A 13,539-nucleotide genomic window follows, 5' to 3' on the forward strand; every position below is an offset into this window, starting at 1 on the left:
CTGAAACTCAGCGGGGACCCACTGCTACTCCAATGCCTAGAATATCTTCCTCCAAGTTTCGCTGCCTTGCCAAGTTTCTCAGGTTAAAGAAAACATTTGTTCCCTTCTTCCTCCTCCTCCTCTCCCTCTCCCTTCCGCCTGTCCTCCTCCTCTTCTCGCCCTCCGGAAAGTCTCCCTAGGAGGTGGGCGGGACGGCAGCATCTGCCAAGGCAAGGCCATTCAGAGAGACCGGAGATGCCCAGTTTAGGAGGGGCTGGGAGTGGGAGGGCTTTCAGTTGGCAGGGCCCCTAGCTGTGAGGCAGAGCCAGGAGGGGAGCAGAAAGCGGTGGCTGAGCCCCAGCCCCACCCCCTGGTGACCTGACTGGGTGTCTGCCCCTGGATGAGCCACTCAGCCATGAAGAGCCAATGGGACTCTGCAATGATGGCAATATTGGAGACTGCACAGTCTGATGCCCTTGGCACTGGACATGTAGGGCTGCTGCACACTTGAAATACGGCTAGTGCGACAGAGGCACAACTCTTTCTCTCTTTTTTTTTTTTTTTTTTTTGCCTTTTTAGGGCCACACCCTCAGCATATGGAAGTTCTGGGCGAGGGGTCGAATTGGAGCTGCAGCTGCAGGCCTACACCACAGCCACAGCAACGTGGGATCCAAGCCACATCTGCAACCTACACTACAGCTCACAGCAACGCTGGATCCTTAACCCACTTAGCAAGGCCAGGGATCGAACCCACATCCTCATGGATACTAGTCAGGTTCTTAGCACTGAGCCACCATGGGAATTCCTAGAAACTTTCATCCGCCAATTCATTCATCTTTTGTCTTAATTCAGTTCACGTGTCTAGGGTCTACTGTGCTGGACAGCACAGCACTTAACTTTTCCAAGCCCCTGTCTCTTCCTGTGCTCAGCAAGGATCCTGAAACCCCAGGCCTCCTTGGCTGAGACAGGAAAGTGATACGTACCTCAGAACAAACCATAGCTGAGAGTCAGGACTCCTGGGTTCCAGACCTCCTAACATGCCATGTGATCCAAGCCAAGCCTCCAACTTTTCTGTGTGCCCTGGTCATCTGTACAATGAGGAAGTCACTTTGGATCACAGTTTTTTTTAGGGGGAATCTGGGAACTTCCTACAGTTACATGAAGTGTGTTTCTGTGACTGTGGATAAGAATGAGTGTGTGTATGTTCCAGTGCATTCATGGGAAAGCAGGCCCAAAAGCTTTCCCCAAATTCTCAAAGGGTCCATAACTGCTTCAATGATGAGAGCCTCCGCCTAGATTAGTCTTCTCCAAAGGAGCCTTTTAAAAATGGAGTTCCTGGGAGTTCTCACTGTGGCTCAGCAGGCGGATTAAGAACCTGACTGGTATCCATGAGGATGCGAGTTCGATCCCTGGCTTCACTCAGTGGGTTAAGGATCCAGCATTGCTGTGGCTGTGGCGTAGGCTGGCAGCTGTAGCTCTGATTTGACCCCTAGCCTAGGAACTTCCATATGCCGAGGGTGCAGCCCCAAAATAAATAAAAATAATATAAAATAAAATAAAAATGGAGTTCCCATTGTGGCTCAGTGGGTTAAGAACTTGACACAGTAACTGTGAGGATGCAGGTCTGATCCCTAGCCTTGCTCAGTGGATTAAGAATCCAGTGCTGCTGCAAGATGTAGCACAGGTCACAGACATGGCCTAGATCCCATGTTGCTGTGGTTGTGGCATAGGCTGGTAGCTGTAGCTCTGATTCAATCCCTAGCCCAGGAACTTCCATATGCCACAGGTGTGGCCATAAAAAGAAAAAAAAAGAAAAAAGGAGTTCCTGGGCTCCACTCTCAGGGAGTCTGATTCAGCAGCTCAGAGGCGGGACCCCAAGATCTGTATTTGTAACAAGTTCCTGGCGAAGCTGATGTACAGCCAGGGAAAGAAACACGGGCAAGGAGCCAGTCAGACCTAATGTTTTATGACTTGATGTGTGTAAAACTCCCCATCAAACAGTAGTACCTATTTTTAAAAGCTCACTGCGATTAAAGGGACTAGGAAAGTAAAGAGGAAATAATGACAATCCCAACAAAGCCCCTCTCGACCCCCTTCCTCACTTACCAAACTGCATCAGCGATTTTGCTACCTGCTTGATAAACATTAGTCCAACTAATCCTCAAACGCCCCTTATGAGGTTGGTAATATTGCCCCCATTTTACAGATGAGGAAGCTGAGGCACAGTGAGGAGACTTTCCCAGGATCACAAAGCCAGTGAACAGTGGAACCAGGACTGAAAGATCTAGGAGTTCCTGTCGTGGCTCAGGGGAGACGAATCTGACTGGCATCCATGAGGACGCAGGTTCCCTCCCTGGCCTCACTCAGTGGGTTAAGGATCTGGCGTGGCTGTGGCTGTGGCGTAGGCCAGCAGCCACAGCTCCAATTCAACCCCTAGCCTGGGAGCCTCCATATGCCATGGTTTGGCCGTAGAAAGACAACAGAAAAAAAAGAAAGAAAGAAAAGCAAGACTTACCGCACCAGGCACCAGAGCCTGTGCTCCCCTCACTCTCCCCGGAGCATCCTCGCTTCAGCACCTCCCTCCTGAGGATGAGGACGACCCAGGAGCCCTGAGCGCGTGGCCCGCCTGGCCTGGGGCGACTCTGCTGCTCCCGCCCCACCCACACTGGAGACGACCTCGGGCCCCACACTCACTTGCCCTCGGAGCCGTAGCTGTTCATGCTGTCCTCGATGGACTCGTGGCTGGCCTGGCGCAGCGTCCGGCTGGGCATCTCCACCGCCAGGCCCGTCTCCGTGCTCCTCTGGATGGCCCCCTTCAGCCTCCGGTTGTCCCCTTCTGGGCAGAAGGGCCAAGAGAGATGGGGAGAGAGACACAGGGCGGGAGGGGACAGAGAGACCAATCCTCTGGTTAGTGTTTCAACGGCGGGTGGCTGTCCGGCTTCAGCCTTCATCCCCCGCCCCCGCCCCTGGTCCACCAACCTCCTCCCACCAGTGGCCTCACCCGCCCCCTCCCTCCCTGGGGACAGCCAGGCCCTTTACACCCACCCAACAAACAGCATCCCATGAGTTCTCTCAACTGGTGGGTTCATTTACATCAACTTTTTTTTTTTTAATTGAAGTAGAGTTGATTTACAATAATTGTGATAGTTTCAGGTATAGAGCAAAGTGGTTCAGTTTTTTTTTTTTTTCGAGTATATTCCATTATAGGTTGTTACAAGATACTAAATATAATTCAACACTATACAATAAATCCTTGTTGCTTATCTATTTTATATATAGCAGTTTGTATCTGTTAATCCCATATTCCTAATTTGTCCCTCCCTCCCTCTCCCCTTGGGTAACCACAAGTTTGTTTTCTGTGTCTGTTGAGTCTGTTTCTGTTTTGTATACAGATTCATTTGTATTATCTCTAGATTCTATATATTAAGTGACATCATACAGGACTGGCCTTTGACTTGCTAAGTATAATATTCTCTAGGCTCATCCCCCATGTCATTTTTCTTGAATTGACTTCTTCCCTGCCATCTTCTCCACATCATCAGCTACTATTTATTGAGCAGCTTCTACGTATCATATTATTTGCCAAGTGCTTTTCATGGATTGAGACCTGGGTTTCTCCACCTCGGCACAAGTGGCAACTTGGATGGGTTATTGCTTTGCTGTCAGGCACTGTCCTGTGCATTGCAGGAGGTCTCACCATATCCCAGCTTCTACCCACTAGATGCTAGTGGCACCCTCCCCTCCCCCAGTCCACCTGTGGGCAGTCAAACATGTCTCCAGATGCTGCCAAATATCGCCTGGGGTGGGAGGACAGAAATCACCCAATTGAAAACTACCAAATTATCTTTTTTTTTTTTTTTGTCTTTTTAGGTCTGCACCCGCGGCATATGGAGGCTCCCAGGCTAGGGGTCTAATCGGAGCTGCAGCCGCCGGCCTACACCACAGCCACAGCAACACCAGGTCTGAGCCACATTTGCGACCTACACCACAGCTCATGGCAACACCAGATCCTTAACCCACCGAGCAAGGCCAAGGATTGAACCCACAACCTCATGGTTCCTAGTTGGATTCGTTTCCACTGCGCCACGACGGGACCTCCCAAATTATCTTTTTAATTTAATTTTTTTTGAGGAGGGAGGTGTTCTTTTTAGGGCCACACCTGCAGCATATGGAAGTTCCCAAGCTAGGTGTCGAATCAGAGCTGCAGCTGCCAGCCTACACCACAGCCACATGGGATCCAAGCCACGTCTGCGACCTATACCTCAGATCACGGCAACACCAGATCCTTAACCCACTGAGCAAGGCCAGGGATGGAACCCGCATCCTCATGGATACTAGTCGGGTTCATTACCACTGAGCCACGACAGATAACTCCCCCGAGAACCACCAGTTTAGACCACCGGCTCTAAAACCAGAATGGCCAGGTTTAAATCCTGGGCCTTGTTCTCACTGGCTATGAGACTTCGGGCAAATTCCTGGCCTCCCTTTCCTCCGTTTCCTCGACTGTAAAATGGGAGAATGACCAGCTATTGTGAGGCCGATGGCCCCTGCTTGTCTGTTCCCTCCCTGTGAACATCCTCTCCTCCGTGGGCAGCTCACATCTTTGCTCAAGTTCCCCAAGTTCCCCCTGAGCACCTCCCAGCCCCTCCCGCCCCCGGCCCCCCTCCACCCGGCACCCTTTCTTCCTGACACTTCCCTCCCCTGACCTGTTCTCCACTGCGGGTTTGCTGCCTAGCTTCCTCCAGGCAGAAGGTAAACTCTGTGAGGACAGTGAACTTCACTGTGAAGCCCCAGGGCTGAGAACAGAGTCCAGCCATTGCAGGTGCTCAGTTCATAAGCGCTGGATGAACAGGTGTCCACCCTGAGAGTGGTCTTAATCCTCAGCCACCCAGGATGCAGCTGCTCGTGCTCTCCCCACTTCAGCACCGAGGACACGAGGTGAAGGCACAGAGGTTAAGGGACTGGCAGTGGGTGGAGCCAGAAAGCAGGGGGATGGAGGGGTCTGACCCTGGGAGGACCTCTGGGCTCTAGACTCCACAGCCTGGTGAGCAGGGCAAGCTTTGCATCTCCCACCAGCCTGGAGGGACTGCAGGTTCGCTGGAGGTGGAGGCAGATCTTTAATGGGAGCTTCCCTACCTCCCCCCGCCCCCAGAGTCTGAGATGGGCTGACATCCGGCAGGGCCTTCACTATGCCTGCTGACTGGCCCACTGGGGGACAGCAGTGCCACCCAAACCCCATCATCCTGCTCAGCAAGAGGAATGGGGGCACTGGGTCTGCGCGCTGGGCAACAGGGCGATGCCTCCTGCTGGCCTTCTCCTGGCCTCCCTCCACCAACTCAACAGTGGCGTCCTGGTTTTTCCATTCCATAGAATTTTATATCTTGGTTTTTCCCTTCATGAGTTGTTTCCTAAGTCATCAAAATTTCTCATAAACACTGCAAGGGTTGCAAAATCCTCCTTTTTATGGATGCGTGATAATTTAACTATCTTCTGTTGTTGAGTATTTGTTTCCTGTTTATCCCTGTCAAAAATAAATTTGAATTTCTTGGAAAAAAACAAAACATGACCTGCACATGCGCACTGAGATACTGACACTCTGTGTTTCTCAGAGTGTGGGCCCACGTGTTCCTCTCCTACATGGAGCTGCGTAATTCAGACACACAGATGCTCACATACTCAGAAAATCACACGCGCACACACACACACACACACGCACACACACACACAGGGACACACATGCGAAGACACAGTATGGGAATGTACGTGTAAGTCTCCATATCTGTGTGTTGCCACGGGTCTCCACACGTCTGTCATTCTGTGTTTGAGGCTACATGGGCACGCGTGTCTGGGCATGTGCCAGGCACACACAGACTTGTAATGGTAAGAAGCATACACTAGCCCACTCAAGAACGCACACAGAGAAACTGAGAGTGGTGTGTGTGTACTCGCGTGCGTGCATGACCTCGGGTGTTTCTGAACACGAGGGGGAAAGCGTGGCCCTGTGACGGTTTCCCTTCATTCCTTCATCCCTTCGCCCGCCTTTGTTCTTTCCCTAATTTGTGTCTGAAGTTACCCCCTTCCCAACATTTCTGCTTTTCTGTGTCAGAGGCAGAGAAAGATTCAGAAATGCAGACTCACAGGCAGAGAGAGACATCCCTACACACGCACACCCACGCACACACAGAAGTGGAGTCACGTCCAAGGACAACCCCCTCCCTACCCTGGTCCCCTGCAGGCAGGCTGCAGACACCTGCCTGGGATCCTCACCCCCCTCCCCACTGCGCCCTGTTCTGGAGCCCCACCCAGCAGCGTCTGACACATTTCTCCCCAAAGAGGGAGGACCAGAGACGGCAAACAACCTAGTCCCCACGGGGCTGGGGTGGGGGGAGGTTTGGAGAGGTGTGTTTCACATCTGTGCAGCACTTGACAACCCCAAAGCCCTTCACAGCCAGTACCGCACGTGGGCCTCGGAACAGCCCTGGTTCACCATGCAGGCGCGCCTGGCTTTGCTCAGATGGCCTAGGCAGAGTTCCAGCTCTGCAACCAGGGGCTGTGGGACCCCAGGCAAGTCGGGCAGCACCCTGACATGCCACCTTCCTCATCCTGCAAGTCCCGAGTCTGGAGACCACATCTGTACCCAACCACACCACACAGGGCCACCCTCTCGCCTCATCCATCCAAACTTCCTTTTGTCATCTCTTGCTGATGACTCAGTCACAGTCCCCAAAGTGACTGTCCCAATGCGTCCCCACTCTCCACCCCATAACCCCATCCATCCTAATAGGTGACTTTTCTCCCACTTGGCTGAAAAGATGCATCTCTTGGTCTTGCTCTTTCCTTTTCTTAATTTTTTTTTTGGGGGGGGGTTATAGTTGGTTTACAATGATCTGTCAATCTCTGACTTGCTCTTTCTTTCTTCCAAATTTCACCATCCTCAGACCTTTCCACCTACCCCTTCGACCCACCCTTGCTCTGAAGAGGAAGGAGTGATCCTTGTCCCGGCCCAGGCTAATCGGCCCTTGTCCTCTCCAGCCTCCCTCCTCCCCGCTCACTGGGACCTCCTCCCACCATCTGAACTTTCTGGGCCTTGAATCCACCACCTCTTGGTCTTCTGGCTCCTTCCACCCTTCCTGCAAAGCCTGCTCAAGGCTTCACTTCCTCCCCCACCCCCTTTAGCCAACAAACTCCTTCAGGGAACAGCCTCTGGCCTTCGTGTCCCCAACCACACACGGCCTCCTCTTGCTTCCCCACCACCACTCCGATCACACGCCTGTCTCCAGTGACTCCGCTCGAGGGCCTTATCTCAGCTCCCAACCCCAGAGAACAGCACTTCCACTAACGCAACAAGCACCTACTGCCCTCCTGTTTGGTAGGGAGCCCTCAGGAAGATGTTACACGCACTTCCAAGGGCTGCTCTCCACCTTCAGCACACATGATGGGAGAGGGGGAGGAGTCCGAGCCCCTGCTCCAACTGAGCGCCACAGGAGCCCAGAAATAATAGATCCTGGGGTGACCTGCTCTAGCGGACAATGCTGCTGCTCCACTCACACCCCCACACACCTTCTTTCCTCTCACTGTGAGGTCCTGCCACGCTGGCTTCTGAAGGCCACTGCCTGCCAACTTTGGAGGAGTTTGTTTTTATTTTTATTTATATTTATTATTTTTATTTATTTATATATTGTCTTTTTAGGGCCGCACCTGCGGCACATGGAGGTTCCCAGGCTAGGGGTCTAACTGGAGCTGTAGTTGCCGGCCTGCACCACAGCAGTGCCAGATCTGAGCCACATCTGCGACCTACGCCACAGCTCACGGCAACACCAGATCCTTAACCTGCTGAGCAAGGCCAGGGATCAAACCTGCATCCTCATGGGGATGCTAGTTAGATTCATCTCCGCTGAGCCAAGATGGGAACTGTGAGTTTGTCTTTAGATCTTTCTTTTAGGCTCCTGAGCCCATTTTTCCCCCACCAAGGCAGAAGCAGAAGTGCCTGGGAATTTGTGGCCCCTGAGCCCCTTACCCAAAGCCTAAATGGAACAAGAGGATGAACCCTTGGGTCCTTTTCCTCAGGTGAGACAACCCTGGAGCATAACTCGGTTTAAGAAGAGCCCTGCCTGCAGGAGGGGCTGAAGCCGCCCCTGTGGACTCTGCCCAAGGATACAGCCCTGCTCGCTTTCTGTGTCCCCAGCCTTCTTGGGGAGCACTTCCTTCATGCATCACTTGCACAAATCTCATCTCAGGGTCCTTTTGGGGAAAAATGACCTAAGACACCTGGCTTAGCTGGCACCCTAAGGAAGCCTAGGTTCAAAAATCTTCACACAGGTGGGTTCCAGCATCACAATGACTATACCATTCCCTCCAAGAAGTGCCGCGATAAAAAGAGCAGCTGCACAGTGAGTGCAGGCGTGAAGAGGGCACACCTTCCCAAGGGATGGTGAAGACAGCAAACAAGAGATTCTGTTGAGTGTGGTTGTCATCATGCTGCACTGGAGGCCTGGACTCTGAGTCCTCTAAACTTTGGGTACCAACCGTGAACCTGCCCTCAAGGCTGGCCACTGTGATGCTTAAGTAAATGGAGTTTGGGTGACCTATTTTTGGCTGCCCACTCCCAGCGGCGGCACCTTGTGGGTTCTAAGGCCCTCCTCTCCCAACTGCTGCTGAGTGTGAGATGGGTGGCAGGGAGAGGCAGCAGGCAAGAGTGCGAAGACAGCCAAAGTCTCACCAAGAGGCAGCAACAACCTGGGGTACCAAGGCCGCTGTGTGCCAAACTCACACCTGATGCTGGGGACAGAAGAGGAAACAAGAGTGCCGGTGGCAGAGCGGGGGTGGGGTGTCCCTGCCTCCATGGAGCTCACAGTTCAGAGGGGGAGGCAGACAGTAAACAGATGATCACACTGATCAATCACGAGTGTGTTAAGTGCTTTAAGGAGCAAGTATAAGATGTAATGATAGCACCCACTGCAGGCTGGTGGGACGGAGAGTAACAGGCTGCTGACTACTTCATCCTTCAAACGACAGTCACTTCAGACTCCTCCCTTGGCCTCTGTGACAGTGAATTCTGGTAGATCCCCTCTCATCTCTCAGACCACTGCCCTCATCTCTATACATGTCAGGCCCTCACCGTCCAGTCTTCAGGTTCTCTCTCTCTCTCTCTCTCTAGATCCTTCCCCTTGCTGATCTCATTCCCCTCCTACAACGTAAGGACCAAGCCGCCCTAGGGAAAGGGATCCTACGCCACAGTCTGCAGCCTTAACTCTGTTGAGAGCAAGACTTTCAAGTGCATTCTGGACAGCGCCACCCAATGTGAGCAGGATCCTTGGAAGCAGCTTGGCCAAAACTAAACCCATCCCAGGTCCCATTCCCCCCAATCAATTCCTTCTGAGGTTCCCAATTTCCCCACCCACCCAGGCTCAGAACCCCTAACAACCTGACTTTCCCCAGCCCCTCATTAGATGCCAGGTCATATAAAGTCTTAGCCCTTAATATCTCTTATCTCTCTCCTTTTCTGCCTATTTTCACACCCAAACACCATAATCATCCCAAATCGAAACTATTTTAACAGCCTCCTGCTTCCAACCCACCCACCCAACAAGTCATTAACAGATGAACTATCCTAAAATAACACTTCATACCAAGATCCCTTCCTAGTAATTCATAAATTCACAAAGAGTCAGAAAAAGTACACAAAGACAGACATGAAGAGGTTTCCCATAGTATCATCTTCACCAATGAAGTGCTGGAATTAACTGTCTGTCAACAGGGAACGGGTTTACTAAATGACACAACTCCACACACACACACACACACACACACACACACGCACAATACTGTGCAAGTGTTAAAAAGAATCATCTGGACCTACATCTACAGTGACATAGAAAGATTGCCTCAACAGTCGGTGAAGTTAAAAAAGCATGTTGCAGGACAGTATGTAAAACCATTTTTGCAAAGCTATAGATAGTGTAGCTTTATCTTTCTGTTTATGCAGAGGCACAGAAAAATCTGGGAGGATATGAACCAAACCATTAATGGAGAATAACTGTAGGGAAAAAGACTGCTAGAGGCGGTGTGCGGATGATTCTTTTTTATAACTTTTCAGTCTAAGATATATACAGCAAACTGCACAAACCTTGAGTACAGAGCTCGATGAATCTTCACAAGGGAAACACACCCATGTAACACAGCCACCAAATGAAGAAACAAAGCACTACCAGGATCCCCAAAGCCCACTTGGGCTCAGTCTTCCGGGCTCTATCTCACTCCGCAAGAGAAGCCACTATCTTGACCTCAAGCATCAGATGTTAGTTTTGCCTGTTTTTCAACTTTAAATACAGAGCATGGCCTTTTTTTATTGGCGGGGGTGGGGGAGCTTCTTCTGCTCTATGTTACGTTGACTTATGAGATCCAACCATATTGGTCAATGTCGCTGTAGACTGCTTACTATCACTGCTAGCTTTCCACTCGGTGAATATACTGTACCACAATCTATTTATCCACTGTACCCCTGATGGGCATTTCATTTTTTTTTCTAGTTTGGCCATTTTTTTTTTTTTCCCAGTTTGGGGCTCTTAGAAATAATGCTGCTATGATGACTTCAGTGCATGGCCTTTGGTAAATATTTCACCTGTGTCTCTTGGAAATATACCTAAGGGTGGAATTGCGGGGTTCTAGGGCATGTCACAGGCATCTGTTCAGCTTTAGCACACATGCTGCCAAACGATCTTCCAAAGTTGTTGAATGAATGTACACTCCAGTCAGCCCATCACAGAGATTTTATTTCTCTTTCATATGCTGCCAGGTCTTTTGAATGTTTTATAGTTAAATGTATTAATTCTAGAATGAAAATGAAGGTAAAATACAAGTTTATAAATAAATCACAACTTGACTCTTGCCATGATCCTATTTAAAGCCTTACAATGGCTCCCTTGCCTGTCAAACGAGGTACAGCCTTCACACCCAGGCATTCACGACTCTCCATGATCTGAGTCCCTCCCCATCCGCTCCTGCTTTCCTTCTCAGTCTCCACACCACAGCCCAACCAGGCACCTCTTTGCTCCCTGTACCTCCTTAATAACATCCTCATCCCCATTTTCTCTACTTTCCTGCCTCCCTAACCTTCCCTGTCAAAATTCTAACCATCCTCCAGAATTAAGCTTTAAATAACAGTTTATCAGGAACTCACCGATCTCTCAGGGCTGTTGTGAGGATTAAATACAATAAGGTAATGTAATAATACAATAACATTTAATCCTCAGGACAGCCTAGGTGGGCTGTGGCAGACAATAAGCACTCAGCAAAGGTGGTTATTATCAAGATTATCACTACCACTGTGCCAGGTGCTATGCCAAGTGTTTTACGTAGGTATGTTCTCATTTAAGTTGTGAGTGAGATAGCTACTACCTCATTTTATAGGGTAAATAAAGCTAAGTAACTTTTCCAAGGACACACACAGCTACGAGTGGCAGAGCTGGAATTCAAGTCCATGTCTTTCTGACTCCAATAACCAGATGTTTTTGTTTTTTTGTTTTTTGGCCACACCCAGAGCATGCAGAAGTTCCCAAGCCAGGAACTGAATCCACGCCACAGCAGTGGCAACACTGGATCTTTAACCCATGGAGCCACCAGGGAACTCCTCCAATAACTGTTTTTTATGAACTACTGAATAAACTCACTATACGCTACCACAGAACTCAAATGCCATCTCTTCCACAAACCTTTCTCTGATCAGACTCCTTGAGATCTAGGGGCACTTTACCTTCACCTCTGTTGGGGTGTCTCTTCCACTGCACCTTGAAACTCAGTCCCTGGTCAACCCAGGCAATGGCTATGTCTGTTATGTAAGCTCATCCTGCCTTCATTTCCCTTCAGCACCACGGACAGCAATCAGCACAGCCATCCTCCCGCTGACAGTGTGTTTAACTGAATTGCTTTTATTTGTAGTGCATGTCCTCAAGTGCAAATTCTCCAGCAAAGAAGTCAGTCAGTCTCATTCGTTTGTCCACAACTGAATACAAATGTGTTTAAGGTACCTTCTTCCAAAAGCAAGTGTTCATAAAAGAATAGGATAATAAAATGATTATGATGACAAATTATTAGATGCCATGATTTTTAGCATTCACCCTGTACCAGACACTATTTTATATATGTATATATATACACATACACATCATATATTAATACATAAATTATAACATGCAAATTGTAAATTAAATATGTAAATATATACTTGTTTCAATATTTATATATGTATTTATGCTTACATAAAATTTAGCCATAATAACTCTGAGAGTCAAGTACCATTGTCCTAATTTTACAAAAAGGAACAAGGCTTAGAGCAGTTCAGCAACTTGCCCAAGGTTACACCAGACAAGAGAGCTCATTTTAAACCCAAATCTTTGTGAAAACAGATCTTACACTCTTAACCACTAGAGATCTCGGGAATGTGGTGGCAGGAAGGAAAGAATACCACCATTCTCCACCTTGGCACTGTATCCAAGATGGGTCTTTACAGCTTTGTTTTCCAGACGAGAACCCCAAAGCTGAGAGAGGTTACATGTCTCACTGCAAGTCCCCAGGATGTCCAATCCCTGACCACATCACTGACCAGGGTGTAATCTCGTCTCTGGGAAGAGGCCTGTCCGGGTCCACATCATAGCCTGTGAAGCCCTCCAGACACAAGAGCTCTGGGTCAGCAGGTTATTTCAAATCAGGGTGATCCCCCGGGGCGCATGGCTTTCCTTCCCCACAGCCACTGCCCGTCTCGCCCCTCCGAGATAAATACCCTGGAGGCTGCTGCCTCCTCTCCCTTCATGGCCAGCCTCCAGCTGGCCTAGCTATTCCCAGTGACTTCGCGCCTCACATGTCTCCCCTGCCCAGGTCTTAAAATGCAGCTGAAAATCAAGGGCTGAGCTGACGTACAGCCCTAATGCTGCCTCTGGCTGTGTCTCCAAAGGCTGGCCAAGGAAGCGCAAACCCCAAGTGAGAACCCTTTCCTCCTCCTCTCTCCAGAGCTGCCTTCCCTTAAAATCAGAGAAAATTTTATTTGAAGGGAACCTAGGGTTCACCCAGACCCACGCCCCTCAATGGAGGCGCAGAGAGGGACAGGAGAAAAAGACCCTGTGGGCACTGGGATTCGGGCCTCCTGACCGCCAGCCCCTCAGCTCCTTTTTCACAGTGAACATCCATATCCACCACCATTGCTGGAGCATCTTCAAGAGGCAGCAAAGCCTAGTGGCTAAAAGGACAGATGACGAAGCCTGATGGCCTAGGTTATAAAGCTGGGCCCAGTCACTTTATTAGCAGTGTGACCTTAAGCAAGTTACTTAACCTCTCTGTGTCTGTTTCCTCCTCTTCAAAAAAAAAAAAAAAAAAGGAAAAGGAAAAGATCATGGGATGTTTATGAGGATTAAATGAGTTTATGTTTGGTTTTTATTTTCAAAGTACTTAGATGAGGGCCTGGCACAGAGTAAGAACTACTTAGAACATGACATATAAGTATTTGTTAATTAACTAAGTACACTGTCTCCATGCCTCCTTCTGGGGACACAAATTCGAGTCTGCTGT

General features: G+C 49.7%; 1 protein-coding gene across 1 annotated transcript in view; it reads right to left on the minus strand.

Moving 5' to 3' along the window:
* RIMS4 (regulating synaptic membrane exocytosis 4) overlaps window positions 1–13,539 on the minus strand; it is a 68,128-nt gene that overhangs the window by 20,868 nt on the left and 33,721 nt on the right. Inside the window, exon 2 of the mRNA XM_021077796.2 lies at window positions 2,674–2,812. Within this exon, the coding sequence (XP_020933455.1) occupies window positions 2,674–2,812 (139 nt within the window). The remainder of the gene's footprint in view (window positions 1–2,673; window positions 2,813–13,539) is intronic.

The sequence above is a fragment of the Sus scrofa genome, chromosome 17 (genome assembly GCF_054392235.1).
Source record: "Sus scrofa isolate SSC_HxYL_T2T_F1_AM1 chromosome 17, Sscrofa_HxYL_maternal_Yorkshire_Landrace_v2.0, whole genome shotgun sequence".
In the NCBI taxonomy this organism is placed as follows: domain Eukaryota; kingdom Metazoa; phylum Chordata; class Mammalia; order Artiodactyla; family Suidae; genus Sus; species Sus scrofa.